The sequence below is a fragment of the Tachysurus fulvidraco genome, chromosome 10 (genome assembly GCF_022655615.1).
Source record: "Tachysurus fulvidraco isolate hzauxx_2018 chromosome 10, HZAU_PFXX_2.0, whole genome shotgun sequence".
NCBI classification, from domain to species: Eukaryota; Metazoa; Chordata; class Actinopteri; order Siluriformes; family Bagridae; genus Tachysurus; species Tachysurus fulvidraco.
In genome coordinates this window covers 19,241,235-19,267,734 of record NC_062527.1, presented here as the reverse complement: position 1 = coordinate 19,267,734, position 26,500 = coordinate 19,241,235, and the positions used below count along the sequence as shown (strand labels likewise).

General features: G+C 39.7%; 1 protein-coding gene across 1 annotated transcript in view; it reads left to right on the top strand.

Annotated features, from left to right (window-relative positions):
• Positions 1-3,109: 3,109 nt before the first annotated feature.
• The window catches only part of LOC125145800 (ectonucleotide pyrophosphatase/phosphodiesterase family member 3-like), a 27,122-nt gene continuing 3,731 nt past the window's right edge, over positions 3,110-26,500 (top strand). Inside the window, exons 1-8 of the mRNA XM_047820194.1 lie at positions 3,110-3,320; positions 6,491-6,578; positions 11,614-11,673; positions 13,384-13,503; positions 14,252-14,361; positions 14,678-14,741; positions 15,921-15,993; positions 17,587-17,695. Of these exons, the coding sequence (XP_047676150.1) occupies positions 14,325-14,361; positions 14,678-14,741; positions 15,921-15,993; positions 17,587-17,695 (283 nt within the window). The 5' untranslated portion in view covers positions 3,110-3,320; positions 6,491-6,578; positions 11,614-11,673; positions 13,384-13,503; positions 14,252-14,324. The remainder of the gene's footprint in view (positions 3,321-6,490; positions 6,579-11,613; positions 11,674-13,383; positions 13,504-14,251; positions 14,362-14,677; positions 14,742-15,920; positions 15,994-17,586; positions 17,696-26,500) is intronic.

Genomic DNA, 26,500 nt, shown 5'->3' with positions numbered 1-26,500 from the left:
TACTTCGCTCAAAAGTAAGTATTTGTGTCAGTGAACATATCATTGCCATCAAAATAACAAGTCCTTTTATCATTGTTTACGAGCAAGATAGTCAAGATGTTTAGTGATTTTTTCAATATGACTGCTTTATTTTAGTATTTCCTGATGTTTCCAGTTCCAGATTTTCAGAAGTATTGATAATCCACGAGGCTGAATTTCTTCTATGTGGCAACTATGAATTTCAACTGCACAAATTTACACATTACTGTATGCGGGATATTGATTGTAAGAGACTGGACAGGATTCACACTTTTATTTTTCTTTACTAGTGGACTGACAAAAAAATACAATATAATGTCATTGTGATAGAAAATAAAAAGACACAAATTAAAATTCCAAAAGGTAAACATACTGTAGGAAAAACCTCTTAGGCCAAACTGCGCACGACGCACTATACAGTGCAATCTGCGTCTACCCCCTGATGCCCCAGTCTGTCGGGCCACAGCTTTTCATCCACGTCACAACAGATATCATCCCTTGCAATACAGTGTGGAAAAAATCTTCTGGAATGTTTTATCCAGCCTCTGCAGGCTTCCACTGTGATTTCCTCACATGCTGCAGCCAGCAGGGTCATCTGAGTATGTGGCTGGAAATCAAAGACCTTCCACTTCCAAGCTGAATAGAACTCCTCAATTGGGTCTGGAGAATTTGCATCAGCATCCTGTTATGGGTGGAAACCATTGCCTGATGGTGTTTGAGTGATGGAAATTCACATTATCCCAAAGTATCACATACTTTGGTAAATCATCTCAAAATGGACCCCTCTCATCATCAGGGATGAGAGCCCTTTAGATGGTCTCTAAAAAAATGAGAAGATGCTGTGTGTTGTATGGGCCTATAAGGGGAACATGAGATAGCACACCCTGCTCTGACATTGCAGCACACATGGTGATATTTAGATAGATAGATAGATAGATAGATAGATAGATAGATAGATAGATAGATAGATAGATAGATAGATAGATAGATAGATAGATAGATAGATAGATAGATAGATAGATAGATAGATAGATAGATAGATACTGTTGATAGATGAGTGGTTAAATGCAGAGTTAACATCAATAAAACATCCAGTCTAAGTGGGTTGGTGCGACATGGGTGGGATTGCATGTTGAGATATCATGTTCTGTTTTGAGGTGGTTTGAAAGGAAAACAGAGACAGGTCTGCGGTGTCTTCGATGCTGGCATGATTAGTCACTGGTAGCATTATAGTGTGCCAGTGGTGGGAAAAACATGTCCCACTTACACAGAAATGATCTTCCTAAATGATAAGTATGGAATTTTTAAATAGGTGTGTATTTCAAACAGGATGTTTACTGTACATACCAGTTGTTCTGCCCACACTCTGACACCAGGTGAAATCTAGATGTTACCCTGAGATACTGTACCTGATACCTTTGGTTAGACTAAAACCAGATTTGCATGATGACTAGACGGTCTCAAAAGCTAAAAATGTGTCTAAAGTCTTAAAGTTATAAATATGATTCAAATACTGTAGGATTTGCCACAATAAGAAGTACATGAAAATTCTGTGAGGACCCAAAAGAGCTTTTGTTGTGTCAAGTAAAGCTCAACCCTCGGATGTCAGAATTAGTGCCACATAATTCAATAATGCACAAAGAGGATCCAGGCACAATTCAAAGATAGGGATTAGGATTAGAAACATGGATGCAAGGTTTTTAAATGATTAACAAGCTCTGCTGGTAAGCCATAACATGATACAATAAGCAAACCCTGGGTTACTTACCTTTTAATTGTATTTACAATTTTCAGGGTTTCAAGGGTTAGAATTTTTTTCTTTTCAGCAGTGAACTTAGTGATGGTATGTTTCCATTTTTCATTGGGAAATGTATACATTATGGAGAAAATGGCTGTCAGTGAGGGGATCCTTTTCAGGGGTGAAAAACAGAAAGACGTTCAGCTTTACTTCTCCTTGTTGAAGATGTTTATTATTGTATCTTCACAATACAATTCCCTTGCCTACAACTGATATAATCAGTTCACTACACTGGTGAAAAACCAAGTGGAGACATTAACTTTTTAAGCACCATCATAACCTCCAAATGTACAGGTCCTGCCTCACTAATTGAACTCCCAGTACACCATTATAGAGCTTTTTTTCTTGGCTTTCTTTCAATCACGTTCTAACAGAACAATGAACAAGATGCATCAAATCAAACTAGTCAAGAACTTTAAGACATTTTATGTCAAACATCAAAATAAGGGGGAAAAAAAATCAAATGTTTGATAGTGCCAGAGACACTGAGCTGTGCTGATCTCTGCTGATTTTAATGCAAAACACCATCTAGAATCTACACAAAATGGTGCAAAAAAACAACAACACAATAAACCAGACCCAGGTAGTGCTAAGTGCATGAGGAGGAAACACCTTTTTAATAATAGAGGTCAATTGCCAGATTGATTTCAGATTGTAGGAAGGCTAATGTACATCGAGTAAGCAGTCCTACTGTACCTTAAGGAACCCTGAGGAGGATGGGATACAACAGGAGAAGACCATGTCAAGTTCCACTCCTGTCAGCCAAAGACAGAAATCTGAGGCTCAGGCTCACTGAAATGAATCTGTGGACCCAACCTTCCTTGTGCCAACAGGTTAGGCAGCTCGTAATGGGGTGATGCCAAGGGAAATGTTTTCTTGACACACATTGGGTTCTTTAAATACTAGCCAATAGCGGCAAATGCCAGAACTGGAATTTTGTCCCTGACCATCTCAATCACTTTTAATCCACAATTTACATTTTCTATAATAGCTACTTCAACAATAGATAAAACAGCATGATAATGCATCATGTCACAAAGCAAAGGGCATCTGGTGTGGAAAAATACAATCCTTATCATACTAATGCAATAACAGGACAACCTTTGGACCTCGGGATGCTGGTGAGGAGCTGGCTGCTAAAGTTATATAGACATAACACAAATATAATTCACAGCATTTTCTCACACGCAACAAAATGTGATTTATAGGCTATACAATATCTGCAATATCTATATTAGAGAAAATGTTTTCAGAACAGATTAAATCACCGTGTATTGTACAAATGCATGCACACACACACACACACACACACACTGATACACACAGGGATCCAGAGTTCCCTTCAAGGATCCAGAGTTCCTGACCTGCTCACTTCTCACACATTTATTGTTTGTTATCTTCTCTCACACACTGATCTCCTGCAGTTTGCACCAGCAACAAAGACACTTCACCGGCCAACATGGACTTCAGAAAGACACTGATAAACAAGAGAAAATACATTATTGTAAGTAGGGACACATTTAATAACTTTCTAAAAACATGCATTTATGTGTGTGTTGGGTTACTTATTGATTTCAGGTTTTTTTTTGGAACGCCACAGTGAATCCAATGAACAGAAAGCTTGAGTGATCTGACTGTTCTGATCTCATCAAACTGAATGTAGTGTGAAACGTTTCATAGGTTTTGCTGGTAAATCAATGATAGTAACGAGCATGGTACAGACAAATGTAAAATTCTGTGTGTGTGTGTGTGTGCACGCGAGTGTGTGTGTGTGTGTGGGTATATGTGTGTGTGTTTTTCTTTCAGAATTATTGGAAATGTGTAAGTGTTTCTGTGATTTTTAGGGACATTTATTCATGACATTTATCATTTGCTAGCACTCAAATGCAGTGTTCATAGGCTATGTCACTACATAAACATTTTATTCCATCTGGCATAAACCTATGTAATCTTTTATTCAAAGAGGTGTCTTGACCTAAAATCTGCATTCCTAAAAGTTGAACACATTAGTCAAATGACAGATTTGTTTATTCACCTAAGTTTCTGCAGTGATTCTTTTTAGGCCAACGTCCATTTGACTGCTACAACGGTATAATGACATAGTTATGCATAAATTATTTTATGACCTTTAAGCAACATAGCTTTTCTTTTTCTATTTATGGTATAGGATTGTTCTGAAAATATTGTTTTATTAAAATAAGCCCTTTGTTTCAAGCAGCTACAGTATCAGGAGAGGCTAATGTGGGTTTCATGTAGTCCTGTGAACAAATAAAGTAATATTACATGTTATAACGATGCTTGTTCCTCATATCTTCTTTTAAAGCAGGAGCATAAAGAGTGTCTGTATTATACAAAGAGTTCATAGTACACACTAGATAGGGTTCATGGTTCACCATGCAGATAGAGTCCATAACTTTTTAACTACATAAAAGATTTATTTTATTAGACTTCTGCATCACATCCATGTCTTTACTTGCAGTGAGCTTTCATGATTCCTATCCAGTCTCTTGATCAGATTTATAATGAGATGCAACTGATAAGAAATCACACACACACACACACACACACACACACACACACACACACACACACACACACACACACACACACACACACACACACTGTCATTTATCTGAAATTTTGTGTTACCTGTTTCCGGAATTGTGGAATAGAGGTGTAAATTTAAGGTTTATTATGTTACAAGAAGTTTCAGCATGAGTATTATGAAGCCCTGGGATATGAATGTTTATGCTTATAGCAGCAGTTATTGGGACGAAATTTGAAAAATCTAGACTCTAGAATCTAGACTGAAATCGATGAGGGATCCACAGCAGCAGGAAGCAAGATAAAAATGATTAGAGATCCAAGCAGAAGTAGAGCTTTAAGATGAATTGAACATTTCAGACAGATTCCTTTTTATGTGTTTGTAGTACAGTGGTTTAAGAGTAATTAAACTATTATGTATTTACTCATTTAGTAGGACCTTATAGATGGGTGATATTATCATAGCAATGGATTCTAATACTGTTTTAACAATTATACTGTGAGAAGAATTATAAATACATTGGAATCCATATGTAGGTAATTTACTACTTTAACCAATGCTTTCTTCAGGACTGTGATGAGTTGTAAATCACGACTTAAAGATTTCATGTCTTCACAATGAATGAATGTCACAATTTCATGAATGTCTTCACAATGAATGAATTTTGTGATTTGTTAGTCTGTATATGGTGTAACCTCAGTGACACTTCAAGAGATCTAGCATTTTTTTCTGCCGCCTGCTTCAGCTCTGGGTTCTGGAAACAGGAGTAACATCTTCCCAAATATGATGAAGACTATCCTGGCTTAAAAGCCTAGATTTACTGATGTCCAATTAACTATTTGGTTATCTTAAATTGTTAGTTTTCGCATGGTTTCCCAATTGTTGGTTATGTCAGTTTACTGATTGTCTTACATCCTGCCTGTCCCTAGTTTTGCTAATACCCTGGTCCATTTAGTTTGTTATATTGAACATAGCCAAACTTTTCTTTTACCTTATCTTTGCCATTTTTTCCATTGTTTTTCTAGTTTTTCTACTCTGTTTGGTTTGTCATCATTTCTTTGAATAAACCCTTGACTCCTGTATCTTTATATTTTACAGCTAATAAAATGATAAGAAACTATAAGGAAAGAATAATAAAGAACTGGCCAGGAATTGATAAAAGCATGGCAAGTGATCTAGTGTAGCTTTGTCACAGTATAGCAAAGGTGTTTCTCATTGCTTAGAAGTGGTGAGTGTCAGTAGATTGGTCTATTATATTATATATGGGATAACAGAGGGGCACGGTGGCTTAGTGGTTAGCACGTTCGCCTCACACCTCCAGGGTTGGGGTTTGATTCTCGCCTCCGCCTTGTGTGTGTGGAGTTTGCATGTTCTCCCCGTGTCTCGTGGGTTTCCCCCGGGTACTCCGGTTTCCTCCCCCGGTCCAAAGACATGCATGGTAGGTTGATTGGCATCTCTGGAAAATTGTCCGTAGTGTGTGAGTGAATGAGAGTGTGTGTGTGCCCTGCGATAGGTTGGCACTCCGTCCAGGGTGTATCCTGCCTTGATGCCCGATGGCGCCTGAGATTGGCACAGGCTCCCCGTGACCCAAGAAGTTCGGATAAGCGGTAGAGAATGAATGAATGAAAGAATAATATATATGTGTTTTATATAATTGAGATGCCTGACAGTCACACCCACAATATGGCCAGAATCTTCCCCGATTACCACAATTTTGGAGGCACAGAATTGTCTAGAATGTCTTGTTCCAGCATTTTAATGAACACACAGAGAGGTTCATAATAGTGTATTTTGGCAAAGTTGATCTCAAGAGCATTGCCCTTATATTTGAATAGCAGTGATGTCCTGAAATTAATTCTTGTATTAGTACTTTTTATTTGAAAAGAAAACACACAACATATCCTTTTCACTTTTCATTTTCCCACTATCCGTACTGTATACAAGTTGGACAATACAGGATTTACTTGACATTTTGTCAATATATAGTGCCTGGTCTTTTTGAAAAACCTCTTGGTTGAAGCTCGCTCATGGTACTGGCTGTGAATATGTTAAGACTATTATGCCGGCTTCATATTGCATTTTTTTGCATTAGAGAAAACTTTTGTGTGTGTGTGTGTTCCTTCATACAGATTGCCACTTTATCTGTATCTGTTGTGACCATCATATTAGGACTGGGTCTAGGCCTCGGACTTCAGCTGCAACAGTGCAAGAACAAGTGTAAGTCTTTCTTATATTTTAAATATACATTAGCAAATATTTTCCTTCATATTCTAGCTTTGAAAAGGAGCAAATGGCTATGATCAGGCAGTAACTTTCTCAATTTCACAGCATCAGCACTTTGGCAGTAATATGTGCAATAATCTGTAAATTATGAGGTTATGAACAATAGCATTTAATAGTAGTGTTTTTGTCTTCTGAGCCAGGTATACATATGATCCAAAACGAATGAGAAAACAGACTTGAATCACTTGTTTATTATCTGTGATAATGAGGCATACATTAAATATTAATTATATCTATAAACAGAAAAAAAAAAGAATTTAAAAAGTGCGACATGGCATTCTTTAATTAATAAAAATATTAAATAGGTAGCAAATTGATGTGGAATAGACAAATATACATTCCTGCTGTAATCAAAATATAGGTCAATCAAACCACCTTAATATTGATTATTTAATAAGAATCTACAATACTGTTCAACAGATCATATACGGGAATAAATTAATAGTTCTTTATTGAAACTAATTCCTGTAAAGAACTTCGATTACAGTGTCTTGCAAAAGTATTCATACCCATTGAACCTTTCCACATTTTGACATGTTACAAGAAAAATGTATTTTATTGGGATTTTATGAAATAGACCGAAAGAAAGTGGCACATAATTGTGAAGTGGAATGAAAATTATAAATGGACTCCAATTTTTTTAAATTATATAAATAAATAAATAAATATCTGAAAAGTTTGGTGTGCATTTGCAATTATCCCCTTTTACTGTAATACCCCTAACTAAAATCCAGTGAAACAAACTGCCTTCAGAAGTCACCTAATTATGTGTGTAATATAATCTCAGTATAAATACAGCTCTTCTGTGAAGCCCTCAGAAGTGGGTTAGAGAGCATTAGTAAAAAATAGCATCATGAAGACCAAAGAACACACCAGACAGGCTAGAAATAAAGTTGTGGAGAAGTTTAAAGCAGGGTTAGGTTATAAATAAATATCCCAAGCCTTGAACACGGAGCACTGTACAATCCATCATCCAGAAATGGAAAGAGAATGGCACGACTGCAAACCTAGCAAGACGTGGCCGCCCACCTAAACTGACAGGCCGTGCAAGGAGAGCATTAATCAGAGAAGCAGCCAAGAGGCCGATGGTAACTCTGGAGGAGCTGCAGAGATCTACAGCTGAGGTGGGAGAATCTGTCCACAGGACAACTATTAGTCGTGCACTCCACAAATCTGGTCTTTATACAGTAGAAGAGTGGCAAGAAGAAAGCCATTGTTGAAAGAAAGCCATAAGAAATCCTGATTGTAGTTTGTGACAATCCATGTGTGGGACACAGCATGCATGTGGAAGAAAGTGCTCTGGTCAGATGAGACCAAAATTAAACATTTTGGCCGAAATTCAAAACGATATGTGTGGCGGAAACCTAACACTGCACATACCCTGAACACATCATCCCCAGCATGAAACATGGTGGTGGCAGCATCATGTTGTGGGGATGCTTTTCTTCAGCAGGGACAGGGAAGCTGGTCAGAGTTGATGGAAAGATGAATGGAACCAAATACAGATCTTAGATGAAAACCTATTAGAAGACTTGAGACTGCAAAAGACTTGAGACTGGGGTGGAGGTTCACCTTCCAAGACAATGACCCTAAACATACAGCCAGAGCTAGAATGGAGTGGTTTAGATCCAAGCATATTCATGTGTTAGAATGGCCCAGTCAAAGTCTAGACCTAAATCCAATTGAGAATCTGTGGCAAGACTTGAAAATAATACTGCGATTACTGCGATAAGTGTTGATCTGTTTTTGTCTTTGAAGGGAGCATCAGTGCAGAGAGAATGTGGCAATGCGGTGCTGTGGGAAAATTTTTGAAGTTGAAATGACTACAAAAGAATCTGAGTGGATAAACGTGGACAAATGCTTTTGACTGTAAATGAAAAATCTCCATGTGCGTTTCAGATTAGTACTGTGAGGCATGGGCGTAAATTTCATTTAAGAGTAGGGGGGGACAATAAATATAAAATTTCTATGTCTATGACAGTCTATGACACTGCAAGGCAAGTTTATTTATACTGTAGCACATTTCATACACAATGGTAATTTAAAGTGCTTTACATAAAGAAAGTAAAACTATCATAAAAATAATCACAGCAATAAAAACAAGTAATTAAAACAGGTTTAAAATTTTATTTAAAATTAATTAAGACACTTAAAAAGAAATTGATTATACAAAAAATACAGTGCGGTCAGTTTGGACGTAGCACAGTGCTCATTTGTAAATGCACAGCTAAACAATATGCTAATTGTGGCCGTTAATGTTAAGTTAACATTATGCCAAGTCGTCCCAAATAAAACAATGCATGGGAAACGGCTTTGGCGTGTTAGTTACAGTGCACTATGGAACAAGCAAGTAAACAAGCTAATTTTAACTAGATAAGTAATATTTTAATCGCTAATATAGCAGATTCATGGAAAAAACATCGGTAATCAGCATTTTTGCCGCAACTAAATTATGAACGAGTCTGCATCAACTACATTAAAGAGAATCGCTTTATTTAAAGTGAATAAAATCCCCTACTTAATGGAGTTTAATATTAATTGAGCCGCAGCCACACACCTGACTCGTGTGTACAGAGTAGGTGAGATGTACTAGGAAAGCAGGCAGTGGGTCAAACCACTGTGAAGAAGGGGAGGGGGAACTCAACTGTTTCTAAGTGCATTTTTTGCGGGTTTTTTTCTACTTAGACAATTATTTAGGTATACATACATATATTTTTCATAATAGAGAGTGCGATATTTTTTTAAATAAATTTTTTTGGGGGGTGGACAATCCTCCCCTTGGATTTACGCCCATGCTGTGAGGTTAAAAAGCTGAGATCACTGAGTTGTCAGATCCTGACATCACCAGGGATGTAACAGCTGTTCACTTTTTCTGGTGGTCTGCATGAGGAAACAATCATAATTACACATGAGATGTCTGCCAGACATCCTGACATCTGCACAGAAATAATCAATCCAGTCTCATGGTGGTTTGGGTCACAAAATGTAATCTATTTACTTTGTGGTTGTGTACAGGAATTTCCCTTTTTTCGCGTCACTCATGACTCACTCAGCACGACTTTTGATCTAATGTATTTTAATAGGAAGCATCTTCTGTGTCTGCACCACATTTTTCTTTCTGCCACTCGGAAGCATTGTTTTTGCTTATTTGTTATTCATTTTACTACACTACATTACTCAACACTTAACCAGGAGATTTTATCCTTTTTTTATTGCTTTATATTCTGTAGGGTACTAACCATTGTGCTATGGTTTCTTTTCTGAGGTGTGTCAAATCGGACAGTAAACTAAATACTACAGTACCGATCTACTTTTACTAGTGTATGTTGAAGACATCAGCTAAAACTACCTGATGACCCACCGCCGATTCTCTTTTAATGATATCCTCATCTTTCTTTCAATACATACTGTAAACACCAAAGTGTGCTTGATAATTCAACAGTACGATGTTATGACAATCCGTTTTATTTGATTCTCCTGATTTCTGCAAGCCGTGGATTCTCCTTCATTGCACTTAAACCACTTCCCAGGTAATGAACTTGAATGTAATGATCAAATTTGAACACTTAGAATTGCTGAAATTACCCAATCGCAAATGCGAACGCCCGCATTACCCGTGAGCCTCAGCATCCGTCGCTATGGAGACGGAGCCAGTCCGCTTTGCGATTGAGTGATTTCTGCAGGCTTTCAGGGTTTCGCGAATTCTAAATGTTCAAATTTGATCACATTAAGTTCATTACCTGGGAAATGGTTTGAGCGCAATGAAGGAGAATTTACAGATTTAGGATGCTTTACAGATTACATTCCGTGAGCTATGTCACGAACTGCCGTGAGACTGGGTTGAAATAATAGTGCCTGACGGTGAATATGAGCTGACTGTAATATGCACATGTGATATGACTTCAGCAAGAGAAAGGATATTGAGGGAGAACAGGAGAGGATGGAGTACTGAGCCTTGTGGGACAGCCACACCTACACACCCATATACTGTATTAATACATACACATCCAGAATTGTCATTACTTGCATATTTTTTAAAATACTGCTTTACATAGGTTCTACAATTCAGTTAAAATATATGTTATATTCTATTCTCTACCTTTTCTACATCAATATAAATGAAAATAAAACATTAAAGGATAAAATTATGATCATTTTATTCCAATTTATTCAATACCAACAATTTTTTTCCTCCCCCTACTGTATTGTTCAATACAAGCAAACAGGATTAATGTTAATTCAGTTTACTATAATTATCTTTGTTTAATTGTTCCAGGTGATTAAACTATAAATAAATTAGAATACATAGTCCTGCTTTATACCTTTACACAAGGATTTCATGCATTTTAGTTACATTTTAATTAAGCAAACCCTAAAGTAAACCATCACTTATGCCAGATGTGTTACGATGTTGTTCCTTAGTAGTTAATATTGGATCTGGAACATTTTAGAAAAGTACTGTAAAGTGAAACCCATGGAAAGACATTAAAACTGCCTGAGTGTTAGTATCATTCCTTCATTACTGAATGCTGTGTTTTATTGACGCAGAAAAACTCAGTAATAAGTGATAAAGACTCTGTAATTACTGCTTAGTTAATAATACATTTCTTACACATTTCTTAAATTTAGTAATTAACTACTATTTTTTAATTAGATAATTATTTTATGACTCAAAGGTGGCAGTGGTAGCTCAAGTGGTTAAAGTTGTTGATCAGAAGATTGAGGTTCAAGCCCTAGCATCAACAAGCTGCCACTGTTTGGCCCATGAGCAAGGCCCTCAGATCCCCCAATTCTCCAGTGGTGCTTCATCATTGTTGACCCTGCACTCTGACCCCAACTTCCAAACCTGGGATATGCAAAGAAAGAATTTCACCGTGCTATAATATAAATGTGACAAAAATAAAGGCTCCTAGTAAATTAGTAAAATATTGTAAATTTTCATATCTTTTATTTTACATATTTAATACAGTGCCAGAAACATGTCGGAACAGCTGCTGTTATGATTTTATGGACATCTGCCTCCAGCCGAGTAAGTCCTGGCTCATTTCTGTATGTCTTCCCTGGATTAGATCAGAATTTGAGTAGGGGAACAAAAATGCTTCGGATACCACAGGGCAAGCCAGCACATGTAATTTTAAAGATCTCCATTCACATGAAACATGCAATAACAATCTCACTGACTCATAGTTATGATTATTAGCAGTTTAATGTACAACTGTTACACAAATTGAGTTATAAGTATTGACTCAATGGTTCATTTTTGTAATGTGATGTGGATTGTGTGTGTGTGTGTGTGTGTGTGTGTGTGTGTGTGTGTGTGTGTGTGTGTGTGTGTGTGTGTGTGTGTGTGTGTGTGTGTGTGTGTGTGTGTGTGTGTGTGTTTGACCACTACTCCATTGTCACGGTTAGTATGTACATTACTTTACTATTAAATTTACTATTAGTATGAATTGAATTGCCTAGCAGAGGTGCCGTTTTCAGTCTTATTTGGTGGTAACACTGAGCTGTGGTTGAGAATTGGATTAATTACTAATGGCAAATACCTAGAATGAGTGATCTCTTGGAAAACGATAAAAAATTTAGATCATTAAAGAAGAACAATAAGGCAAGTGACTGCCATTAGACAGTTATGTGCATGTGACCATTAGGCCAAATGTTTCTTGGTCATATGGCAGTGGTGCCTTATGCAGTTAAGGTTCTAGGAGGAACAGCAACATTACAGAAGATAGGAGCTCATAGGATTTGGGGTGGCAGAAACAGCAGCTTATAGACCTCAAGGTGGGAGAAATATGAGCTTGTAGGATTCTGGGTGGCAGCAGTAGCAGCACATAGACATCAGGGATGAATTAGTATCATATTATAAGGGGTACGAGCTTGTAGGATTCAGTGTGGCAGAAGTAGCAGCTTAAATATCTTATGGTGGCAGGAGTATCACCTTGCAGACTTTAAGGTGGCCGGAGCTTAAACACATCAGGGCTGCAAGGTTCAGAGCTTGTAGACCTTAGAATATCAAGAATAGGAGCTTGTAGGTTTCAGAGTGGCAGCAGGGGCAGATTATAAAACCCAAGTTGGCAGGAAAATATATCCTGAAGATCTCAGGATGGCAGGAATAGGAACATGTACAACTCAGGATGTCTGGGGTTGTGCTTATAAGATTCATGGTGACAAAAGTAGCATCTTAAATACCTCAAGGTAGGTTGCAGCAGTATCAACTTGTGCATTTTAAGATGTTCTGAGTAGGAGCTTGTAGGATTTGGGGTGTAGAAGCAGAAGCGTATAGACCTCAAGGTGACCGGAATAGATCATTTCAGAAGGTGCTACACCTACCTTCTAATCTAAGGTCTATAAGCTTTTTTTCACAGAGTTTATATACTTATAGAACTCAAGTTAGCAGGAATATGAGCTTGTATGAGGAGGGGCTTGTGGACGTTAGAATAACAGTAGTCAGAGCTTGAAGAACTCAGATTATCAGGGGTAGAATTTTTTAGGATTCATGGTGGCAGCAGTAGCAGCTTAAAGATCTCAGGATGGAAGATGCTGCACCAACAGCTTATAAACCACATTGTGGCAAGTCTAGTGCTTTGTAAACACTAGGATGTCAGGAGTAGGTGCTTATAGGGCTCAGGATGGCATGAGAGTCAGGTTCTAGGCTTCACTAATACGGTTTTAAGACCACGTTAATGAACCTTTTATATACAACTATGATTTAGCTGTTATTTTTTTGTTTGTTTCTCTGTAGGGTCTGTACTCTGAGTCTCACGGTTTAGTGGATAACAACATGTATGACCCTGTATTTAATGCCTCATTCAGTCTGTCGAATGCAGAGAAGGACAAAGCCAGGTGGTACCTAGGACAACCGGTAAGCATCACATACCCACATACATGTTTTATAGCATGGCACAGACATGATGGGACATGCTTGCTAAGTTGTCATTAACAGCTGATAACCAGTAAAAAAGTATTGTATAGTATAAAAGTGTTTATTTTTATCTTATATAATTAACCATAGACTCATGTAACCATTCTAATGGAACACATCAGACTATTTAAGGGAACTTCTTAAACATAGAAATCTCCGGTTTACAAAAAGTCATCTTTGATATGATATGTGGGGGGCACAGTGGCTAGGGGGTTAGCACATATACCTGTACATGTATATACATGTTCTCACTCTGCATTGGGGTTTTTCTGGGTACTCTATTTGCCTTCCCAGTCCAAAGACATGGTCTGTCAGCTCCTTACAGAGGACCAGCTAAACACAGCTAGAATTCAACTTTGACTAAACCAGAGGTTTGTCATGATTTAGATCAGAAATCCAGCTCTTTGTTTTTGGCTCAAATCTAAAAAGCTAGGAAAACATTTTGACTGAGCTATTTATATTTATATTTAACTTCACTAACTTAATTTAACTGTGGTTTATGTACCAAAGACATAATGATATTAGCCTCAAAATGATCTGTGTCCTGGTTCATAGCAGTGCCTAAACATTTATACCTTATTAAACCTCATACCTTATTACACACCTATGTTACAATGAGTATTATTCTTTACAACATCACCTACAAACATGTATGATACACTGTATGGAAACTATGTCTGTCTCTTAGATCTGGCTCACGGTGATGGATCAGGGTCTGCGAGCAGGAACTTTCTTCTGGCCAGGATCAGATGTTCAAATAAATGGAACTTTCCCAAATATATATGAGAAATATAATGGGTACAGTACACGTATATATCCAGTAAGATCCAAATCCAATACAATGCAATACAGCAAGCCAGGTTTATTTCAAAACTTTTTGAATGTATAGCGTTCTTGACTTGTATTATTATTATTATTATTATTATTATTATTATTATTATTATTATTATTATTATTATTATTATTATTATTATTATTATTATTAACATCTTTATTATTATTATTATTATTATTATGATTATTATTATTATTATTATTATTATATGATATTATAAGATTATAAGATTATAATAAGTCTCTCTCTTTGTTTGTATGACGTGTGTGTGTGGTACAGATCAATTCCCTTTGAGCAGAGTTTTCACCGTACTGCAGTGGTTACAGTTGCCTGATGATCAGCGGTAAATCATCATTCTTGAAATTTATTATATTTTCACTGCACTATCATTTACCTGATCGATTATGTTCTGTATCGAGAAGCCGACAGAACAGTTTTTCCCTGTCACACAAGGTTCCATCTTGAACCCCTTTGGGTGACCTTCACTCCTTAACTTTGTACTTTACCTAGAGTTTCTACTTTGAGTTAAGTGCAGTGTAAAAAAAAACCTAGAGAGACAAGAACCTACAGAGACAAGTACTGTACAGTAACAAGCATTTACATTTATAGCATTTAGCAGACACCTTTATCCAGAGTGACTTACAATTAAGGGGTCTTGCTCAGGGGCCCAGGAGTGGCAGCTTGGTTGCCCGGGTATTCAAACTCACAACCTTCCAATCAGTAGTCCAACACCTTATCCACTAAGCTTTCACTTCCCTACAGTAGTGTTTCTCTATAACACAAGATTCCATCTAGAACCAGATCAGATTATTCATCATCCTTATCTTCTGAACAGGGTTCTCTTTGGTACCCCATGGGAAAGTAAAACCTTGTAGACTTGAAATCTCAGTGGTTTTACCTTATATATTTTTCCCCTAACACATAGAGTTTTACTCAGAACCATGTCAAGAAGCTTCAAAGAAGCAACAGTGAAGAACCCATATAATTTATGCCCATTAAGCTACTGTACTCTAAAACAAATAACATAATTCCTCTAACATTTTTTGTTGGCTTTTGGTTTTTAAGAAAGCTTTAACATGTTCTGACAGCGATGCACCCTGTTGTAGGGTTTGTGTTTAATGTGTTTATTTTTTAAGAGAAAAAGGTTAGAAAAAGGTTCACTACATCATATCTTTGTGCAATATTTAGAAAGATAATAAAGTTGATGTTAGAAGCTTTGGAGTGGAATATTTAGTTCACTGTTCTTTAACTATGTTGGATTTCACATTATATCACATTACGTCAATATTAATCAAGGGATATTATTCTAATTATAATTACTTGTGGTATTAAATAAAAACCTTGTCAAGAGTCATCCATCATACTGTAATGTTCTTTAGAGTGCCCGAAAATATAATGATGATGATGATGATGATGATGATGATGATGATGATGATGATGATGATGATGATGATGAGGTTTATCACTGCACAGATTAAGATTTGAGTAGTTAATGAAACAGTTTTATTGATTTTATTCACAGTCCTGATTTCTACACTCTCTATCTGGAGGAGCCGGATAAATCAGGACACAGCTTTGGACCTGTCAGTGGAGGGGTGAGAAAGACACAAACACACACACACACACACACAAACACACACACACACACACACACACACACACACACACACACACACACACACACACACACACACACACACACACACTTTCTACTGAGGAGAAGTAAGACTTTGTTTGTATTAGTTAGTGTTATTAAATACTCCATGAGGGTCATGGCAGCCATTTTAGTAAGGTACTCACAGGCCTGGATCGACACCCTGCTCATCATGGTGTAGCTTTTCCTTCTCTACATAAACAAGCATAAACAAGGATAAACAAGGCAGGACATTTATACAGAAAAAGCAGCTTAATGAATTGAGCACATAACAACTTAATGAATGAGCTTAATGAGCAAGTTTTTTAGCAGCTATAGCACCGATCAGCTATAAGATTAAATCTACCTACCTAATACCCTGTAGTCATATAGATACATATTAATACACACCAGAGGCTGTGATGCTGTGTGTACCGACACCTATCTATCATATCCAGCATTGAATTTTTCAGCAATTTGTGCCACAGTATCTTTTTTGTTGGATCAGGGCGGTCGAGCTAGTCTTCACTCTCCACACCTACACCCGAGTCTTCGGCACCCATGACCTATGACCTTCCTTTGACCTTCCTTCCAAAAAATCATCCATTGTAACCAGATAATCGGTGAAATTCACATCACCACTCAACAGCTGATGGGTGGAGGAAGGTTTTGGTTGCAGAGTTAGAGGTGCATTCCCAGTGTTAACTCCAATGTGAAATTATGCTCTGTTAGAATATGCTGTTATGTCTAGATGCAACGGACACTCAATAAGAAACTGATCATCGTGTAAAAACTACAGTACTGTATTTGAACTCTGTCTCTATACAAAAGTTATGTAAAGTCATTATTTAATCCATGCTTTTTACTTCAGACTTTAAGGTGAACTTAAGACTTTTGTTAACAGCAGAAGCTGTTTGTTTTAAGATACCTTGCTACTGGGTCCTTGAATAAGGCTTTTAATAATAAAAAAACTGCTCAGTTCTGTATAAATTATTTTCATTGTACTTTCTGAGCAATATGTTTCACATCAATTCCTCAAAAACACCTAAATCCCATAATTAACTGTTGCCATGATTCCACTGCATGGGTTTTTTTTCCTGTAAAATGTATGACTAGTGTTCTTTCTTTAATAACCCAATAAATCGTAATTATTGGCTTTTATTAGGCCGTTACTGTACTTAAGGTTCTGTGTGTGTGTGTGTGTGTGTGTGTGTGTGTGTGTGTGTGTGTGTGTGTGTGTGTGTGTGTGTGTGTGTGTGTGTGTGTGTGTGTGTGTGTGTGTGAGGGTTTAATGAAAGCTGTTATTGTGCAGTACAGTAAATACAACACCACAATGAAGCAGCATCAATTTTTATAACCACAAAACAGAAAATTTAACTGTAACCTTAAAATCATACCACATAAAAGAGGTGATATCATTAACTGTATAAATAACCAAATATGTTAAAGAAAAGCATGTAGTATGTAGTGTGTGGGAATGTTCTTCCATGCAGCATAAAATATTTTAAATTAAAACTACTATAAACATGTAAACATTGCTACATCTTTCGTTTAGCTGATCAGTGCAATCCAAGGAGTGGACAATGTGATTGGACAGCTGATGAACGGACTCAAACAGCTCGACCTCCACGAGTGCATCAACATCATCGTTGTAGCTGATCATGGTGAGATAACAGAGCTTCTGGGAATTTTCCGTATCGAATCTCTTTGTTAAAAGCTTTTTTATTGTATTACAGGATTTGACTGCTAAGGATTAATGAATGAGCAGTTCATAGGTTACACAGTTTTACAGTAAAAATTTATGAAGATGAATTACACTTTAGCTATCTTTATTTTCATTATAACTTTAGGTTCATTATAAGTTGTGTTCATAACAAATGACAGTATAAGATATAACAAAAATAACACTTTTAAGGCCTAATTTCGTTATTCATTTTAGAGAGAGAGAGAGAGAGAGAGAGAGAGAGAGAGAGAGAGAGAGAGAGAGAGAGAGAGAGAGAGAGAGAGAGCATATACATTCTCTTTATAATGTGTTATTATCCCTAATTAATGATACTTCTGTATACTTATAGCTGACATAAATATTTCCTATAATGTCTCTCTTGAAAATGTGCTCTCTGTAGTTTTCTTTATAAAGTTTTTAGAGATCATCCATATTACATGACGCACCACATCTAATTCATTCTGTTCACAATTTATAAACACATGATAAATATGGCTGTAATTTATAACTCTGCACTTTTCATAACTGGATCAATTATAACAATGTGTAATATGTCTCATTATAGGTTTATGAATAACATAGAAGAGCCTTTTTTTCTGTATATTACAGCATAGTAAAATCTTTTCTTCACGGATATAAAGTTGAGGTCAAAGGGAGTTGAGCTGAGAAAGTTAAGGCACTTGCTGACGCACAGCTCACTGCTTCCTCTTAGCATCAATGTGTCATTATACAAATTCGAAACACAAATGTGTGGCTAACTTTCCATCATTTGGGAGTACTGTAACTGGATATTACTATTACAAAACCATTAGGTTTGAAGCTTGTAGTATGTGATCTCATCACACAGACACTATACAGGGAATGTTCTGTTTAACGTGAGAGGTTTGTGGGAAATTTGTGTTTGTCATTCAGACGTTATGTCATTCATTTACAATCCACAATTATCCACATCCAGCTGGGTATGACCTGAGATGCTGAAGTCATCTCATCTTATTAAATGATTGGATAATGGGATTGTTAAACTGGGTTGTTAAACTAATGACTAAAAAAGTGGACCTTTAAAATTAGGGTTTAAAGCAGCATTTCTGCTTGGGCACATTCATTTTGCTGGGCTTAAGGGAAAAGAAAAGACCCCTTGATGTGTTAAATTAAAAATTATTTTAAAAACAATTGGTTTGTAATTAATTTTTATTAACAGGAAGGGACTTAGAGCACAGCCTTGTGGAACGCCATAATATGTATTTGGTTTTGGCCGCAGAATTTTCATTTACACTTACAAGCTTGTGCCAGGCAGTGGTAGAGATTATTTAACCAGGTGCTTCTAAAGAAAACCATCTCTCAGGTAAGAAGTAGGCATACAGCAACGATCAACAGGGGCTCGGAAACTGTGTTTAGGGAACAGTGGATAGAGCCAAAAACAACTACAAACTTTGTTTTGAATTCTTCTTCTACGTTTGTCTTTTCCTGATAGGGGTTGACACAGCAAATCATCTGTTTCCTCCTTACTCTATTCTCGAAATCCTCTACTCTCACACCGATTACCTTCATGTCCTCATTTGACTTCTTACCTGGCAGGTCCATCTCCATCATCCTTCTACAAATATAACCATCTCCATCTTTTGTACATGTCTCAATCTAGCTTCTCTGACCTTGTCCCCCTCTGATGTGCTAGTTCCTAATCCTGTCCATCCTCATTACTCCTAACTAGAACCTCAACATCCTCATCTTTGCTACCTCCATCTCTACCTCATGTTTTTTTACTCCACTGCTAGTCCCCTGAATGCAATACAGTATGTGAGAAGATCAGAGGAAATCACATTTTCATCTTAGATGTTCTAGTGAGCACAATCCTGTAAGCATCCATGACATTAGTCAGTCAAACTTGGTGTTCATATTAATTTTACATTAATAGTGCATGTTAAAAGTATTTGCTCCAGACTACAGCAAAGATGGTAGGTTTTACAGGGGAAATATTTTTTTTGGTACAAAAAAAGGATGGTTGTATATAATTCCAAAGCAGATCAGAGAAGCATAGTGCGTGTGTGTTTGTAGGAATTGCAGAAACATGAACGAAATGAGCATCTGTAAAAACTTCCTAGAATACATCTATTAGCAACGTGTTCTTGGAAAAGCAATGAAAATTATGATTCAATGTACCTGGCTAAATGTTGTTTGTTGAATTTCAACAAACATTTTACTTTAAACAACCTCAGGTTTACAGCATTTGGCAGACGTCTTTATGCAGAGTGATTAACATTTATACAGCTGAGCATCTGATGCTTAAGGGCCTTGCTCAGGGGCCCAGTAGGGGTGGCTTGGTGACTGTGGTATTTGAGCTATGTTAAAAGATTAAATTCCGTGACAATGTCCGTGAGACTGGGTTGTTGTTTAATGGGTGTGAACAGTTTTGAATGTTGCAGCTATAATCCTTTCAAGGACGATTTCACAAATTGAATCTTATCTCGTCTATCTTCCTGTGTAGTTACCTTATCCCTGGTCTGGCCTGACATTTGATGCAATTCACTCCAAAACTCATTATTTGAAGTTTAATTAAAAATGTCTGTGTGATTTTCCAAACCTTGCCTCTCTATAGCTGTTTCTAATATGTTATTACTTTTATAGTAAGCGCTTACGACAGAGTAGGATAGCATCCATCCATCCATCCATCCATCCATCCATCTTCTACCGCTTATCCGGGGCCGGGTCGCGGGGGCAGCAGTCTAAGCAGGGATGCCCAGACTTCCCTCTCCCCAGACACTTCCTCCAGCTCTTCCGGGGGAATACCGAGGCGTTCCCAGGCCAGCTGAGAGACATAGTCCCTCCAGCGTGTCCTAGGTCTTCACCGGGGCCTCCTCCCGGTTGGACATGCCCGGAACACCTCCCCAGGGAGGCGTCGAGGAGGCATCCGAAACAGATGCCCGAGCCACCTCAGCTGACTCCTCTCGATGTGGAGGAGCAGTGGCTCTACTCTGAGCTCCTCCCGAGTGACCGAGCTCCTCACCCTATCTCTAAGGGAGCGCCCAGCCACTCTGCGGAGGAAACTCATTTCGGCCGCCTGTATCTGGGATCTCGTCCTTTCGGTCATGACCCAAAGCTCATGACCATAGGTGAGGGTAGGAACGTAGATGACCAGTAAATAGAGAGCTTTGCCTTGTGGCTCAGCTCTTTCTTCACCACAACAGATCAGTATATCGACCGCATCACTGCCAAAGATACACCAATCCGCCCGTCGATCTCCCACTCCATCCTTCCCTCACTCGTACACGAGACCCCAAGATACTTAAACTCCTCCACTTGAGGCAGGAGCTCTCCACCAACCTGAAGGGGGCAAGCCACCCTTTTCTGACTGAGAATCATGGCCTCGGACTTGGAGGTGTTGATTCTCATCCCCACCGCTTCGCACTCGGCTGCAAACCGTCCCAGTGCACGCTGAAGGTCCTGGTTTGAGGAAGCCAGCAGGACAACATCATCTGCAAAAAGCAGAGACAAAATCCTGTGGTCCCCAAACCGGACTCCCTCCGGCCCCATACTGCGCTTAGAAATCCTGTCCATATAAGTAATGAACAGGACCGGTGACAAAGGGCAGCCCTGCCGGAGTCCAACATGCACCGGGAACAAGTCTTACTGCCGGCAATGCAAACCAAACTCCTGCTCCGGTCATATAGGGACCGGACAGCCCTTAACAGAGGGCCCCGGACCCCATACTCCCAGAGCACCCCCCACACTTCACCACGAGGGACACAGTCGAAAGCCTTCTCCAGATCCACAAAACACATGTGAACTGGTTGGGCAAACTCCCATGAACCCTCCAGCAACCTGGCGAGGGTATAGAGATGGTCCAGTGTTCCATGACAGTGACGAAACCCGCATTGTTCCTCCTGAATCCGAGGTTCGACTATCGGCCGAATTCTCCTCTCCAGTACCCTGGCATAGACTTTTCCAGGGAGGCTGAGCAGTGTGATACCCCTATAGTTGGAACACACTCTCCGGTCCCCCTTCTTAAACAGAGGGAACACCACCCCAGTCTGCCAGTCCAGAGGCACTGTCCCCAACCTCCACACGATGTTGCAGAGGTATGTCAACCAAGACAGCCCCACAACTTCCAGAGACTTGAGGTACTCAGGGCGGATCTCATCCGCCCCCGGTGCCTTTCCACTAAGGAGCTTCTCACTACCTCAGTGACCTCAGCTTGGGGAATCGACGAGTCCACAACTGAGCCCCCGCCCTCTGCTTCCAAAGTGGAAGACATGTCGGTGGGGTTGAGGAGAACCTCGAAGTATTCCTTCCACCATCCGAGGATGTCCCCAGTCGAAGTCAGCAGTTTCCCACTCCCACTGTAAACAATGTGAGCAGGGCACTGCTTCCCCCTCCTGAAGCGCTGGGCGGTTTGCCAGAATTTCTTCGAGGCCAACCGATAGTCCTTCTCCATGGCCTCAATTCCTTCCAGACTCGAGTTTTTGCCTCCGTAACCACCCGGGCTGAAACTCGCTTGGCCCTTCGGTACCTATCAGCTGCCTCCGGAGTCCCCCGAGCCAACCAGGCTCGATAGGACTCCTTCTTTAGCTTGACGGCATCCCTTACTTCCGGGGTCCACCACCGGGTTCGGTGATTGCCACCACGACAGGCACCGGGGACCTTACGGCCGCGTCGACAATGGAGTTGGAGAACATGGTCCACTCAGACTCAATGTCTCCAACCTCCCTCGGGATCTGGTTGAAGCTCTGCCGGAGGTGGGAGTTGACACTAGTTTTGCTAAACCTGCGCAATTTTGCGTAAAATCCCTGGACCTCACACCTACCAGCACCCCTACAGCTCCATTGTTCTCCTCCTTTTGTTGTGCAAACACCCCCATCACCTGTGAGGCCTGGCTCATTTGCATTTGTTCACTCAGAGTAGATCAGATCCAAGGCAGGCCAATCCTCTGTCTGTGACGGAAACCTTCAAGGCCTATCTGTACAAAATAGTCTGTTTAATTTATATAAAAAAAATTGTGTGCTAAGGTTTGTCATTGCCATAGTACATATCATATTTATATAACCCTTGTGCAGACCTGGGGTCTATTTGACTCATCTGGAAAGTTTAATGTGTTATAACTTGGGTTTCCTTCCACATATTTGCCTGAAATTCACCAGGATTGTTCCAAATTATGAACTTTGCAAGTAAAATGAATCTTGTCCTCCTGGGTCAATTTGACCCGGCCACATTTAGTGGGGCAATAGGTCACACTTTTGCCCTTTTCAGCGCAATGAACCTACATACAGACACAAAAATGCACACATAAAATGTCCACTAACACACACACTCACACACCACACACACACACACACACACACACACACACACACACACACACACACACACACACACACACACACACAAATTGGGCATTGCATCTCATTAGGCCTCCAGAAAAAAAAAGCTACACATTTGGAAATATTTCACACTTTTGAAATGCCTTTGCCAAGCAGAGGGCAAAATATGATCTGCCGAAACACACACACACACACACACACACACACACACAAACACACACACACACACACACACACACACACACACACACACACACACACACACACACACACACACACATGTATTTTGTATTATTTATAAGCATTCAAGTCTATTTGAACTAGAAAAAACAGGTTTTATTATTTACTGACATTAGAAATGGTCAAAATGGTTTCAAAACAATCTCCTGTCTTTCAAAGAGACAATGCCAAGAGATAGATTCATTTCAATCGCAACCAAGCCAGACAAATTTGGGATCAAGTTCTGGATGGCCACGGATTTGGAGACCAAATATGTCTGCAATGCATCTCCTTACTTGGGAAAGTACCCCAGTCGCCCAGGGTCCAGCTTGTGCAGTGAATCACAAGCGATTTGCTACTGCACTGGGAATTCCAATGTCCTCCTCTACCCACACAGTGCCGTCTTTTGTCGTCTGGCTCAGACAGGGCTTCCCAGTACCAGGGTGCATCTTCTGTGGAGGCATGTTGGGTTCTTGTTCCATCTCAAAATTCTCTTTTGGTGTTATAATTCATTGATGGCCAATGAAAATGAAATTACATCATTATATTCTGTATGTGTAAGAACATGTAAAAAGCCATGGACCATAACTTCACTCAGCTTATGACATTTGTCTACAAACATACGTTGGAGACTGAAGTGTTAGCAAGTTTTCATTTTATTCATGTATTAGCAACTTTTCATTCTTTCCCAAGTAAGGGATGTCTCATACACACTCCTCTGCTAGGCAAAGGCATATCAAAAGTGTATCAAAAGGCATAATGAAATGCAATGGCCAATTTGTGTGTGTGTGTGTGTGTGTGTGTGTGTGTGTGTGTGTGTGTGTGTGTGTGTGTGTGTGTGTGTGTGTGTGTGTGTGTGTGCATGTGTGTGTGTCTGTGGAGTGTGCGTGTATTAGTGGACATTTTATGTGTGCATTTTTGTGTCTGTATGTAGGTTCATTGCGCTGAAAAGGGTAAAAGTGTGACCTATTGCCTCACTAAATGTGGCCGGGTCAAATTGACCCGGGAGGACAAGATTAATTTTACTTGCAAAGTTCATAACTTGGAACAATCCTGGTAAATTTCAGGCAAATATGTGGAAGGAAACCCAAGTTATGACACATTAAACTTTCCAGATGAGTCAAATAGACCCCAGGTCTGCACAAGGGTTGTATAAATATGATATGTACTATGGCAATGACAAACCTTAGCACACAATTTTTTTATATAAATTAAACAGACTATTTTGTATAGATAGGCCTTGAAGGTTTCCGTCACAGACAGAGGATTGGCCTGCCTTGGATCTGAGCTACTCTGAGTGAACAAATGCAAAAGAGCCAGACCTCACAGGTGATGGGGCCGTTTGCACAACAAAAGCAGGGCTGAAGAACTGTGAAAATCTCAACAGGGGGGAATCACACCTTGGGACCTGCACCAGAAAATAAAAAATCCAGTATTTCTAGTGTTGAAGATCTCTCTGACCGGAGACTCTGTCAAACGTTCCCAGCAGACCCTCACAGTACGTTTGGGTCTGCCAAGTCTGTCCAACTTCCTCCCCCGCCATCAGATCCAACTCACCACCAGGTGGTGATCAGTTGACAGCTCCGCCCCTCTCTTTACCCGAGTGTCCAAGACATACGGCCGGAGGTCAGATGAAGGAACCACAAAGTCGATCATCGACTTCCGACCTAGGGTGTCCTGGTGCCATGTGTACTGATGGACACCCTTATGCTTGAACATGGTGTTCGTTATGGACAAACTGTGACTAGCAAGGAAGTCCAATAACAGAACACCACTCGAGTTCAGGTCGGGGGGGGGGCGTTCCTCCCAATCACGCCAATCCAGGTGTCACTGTCACTGCCCACGTGAGCGTTGAAGTCCCCCAGTAGAACGACGGAGTCCCCGGTCGGAGCACTTTCCAGCACCCCTTCCAGACACGCCAAAAAGGTCGGGTACTCTACACTGCCATTTGGCCCATAAGCACAAATAAGCATGAGAGACCTATCCCCGACCCGAAGGCGCAGGGAAACAACCCTCTCGTTCACCAGGGTGAACTCCAACACATGGTTGCTGAGCTGAGGGGCTATGAGCAAGCCCACACCAGCCCGCCGCCTCTCACCATGGGCAATTCCAGAGTAGTAGAGAGTCCAGCCTCTCTCAAGGAGTTGGATGCCAGAGTTCAAGCTGTGTGTGGAGGTGAGCCCAACTATATCTAGTCGGTATCTCTCAACCTCCTGCACCAGCTCAGGCTCCTTCCCCCCCAGTGAGGTGACATTCCATGTCCCTAGTGTCAGATTCCGTGTCTGGGGATTGGGTTGCCGAGGCCCCCACCTTCGACTGCCACCCAATCCACATTGCACTGGCCCCTTACGGTTTCTCCTGCAGGTGGTGGGCCCACAGGAGATCGGCCCACCAGGCGCTCGCATACGAGCCCCAGCCCCGAGCCTGGCTCCAGGGCGGGGCCCCGGTTGCACCTTACCGGGCGACGTCACGGACTTGGTTTAACTTTACTCATAAGGGTTTTTTGAACCGCTCTTTGTCTGGCCTGTCACCCAGGACCTGTATGCCTTGGGAGACCCTACCAGGGGCAAAAAGCGCCAGACAACATAGCTCCTAGGAACATTCAGGCACGCAAACCCCTCCACCACAATAAGGTGGCGGTTCAAGGAGGGGAGTAGGATAGCAGACACTACTTATTAATGGATTAAGCAATGGTGTGCAATTGGTGAGGAAAGTCTTCACACTTTATGGTCTTCGGTGTCCTGACAAGACAAATGTAATTGGCCTTGGTTTTGTTAAGAGAGAAAAAAAAAGAAAGGCGGTTGAAGGACTTCCTCTTTACAACAGCTGTAACTTAAGTGATGACATGTAACTGATTCAGGAAATGATTCATGTAACTATACATGGATCAAAGGTACAGTATGTTATGCAGATAGATAGATAGATAGATAGATAGATAGATAGATAGATAGATAGATAGATAGATAGATAGATAGATAGATAGATAGATAGATAGATAGATAGATAGATAGATAGATAGATAGATTCAAGTATCCAGTAAGAACTAAAAGAGAAATAATACTATCAGAAAACACAGTAGCCCCCAAGCCCCTGCCCAAGCATGTGCAAATGAGGTCATATTCATGTAATTTTAAATGTGTTATTTTTAATTTTTTTAATTTAATTAATTTTTTTTTCATTTAAATTTTCAATTAAATACATTTAAATTCTCTTTA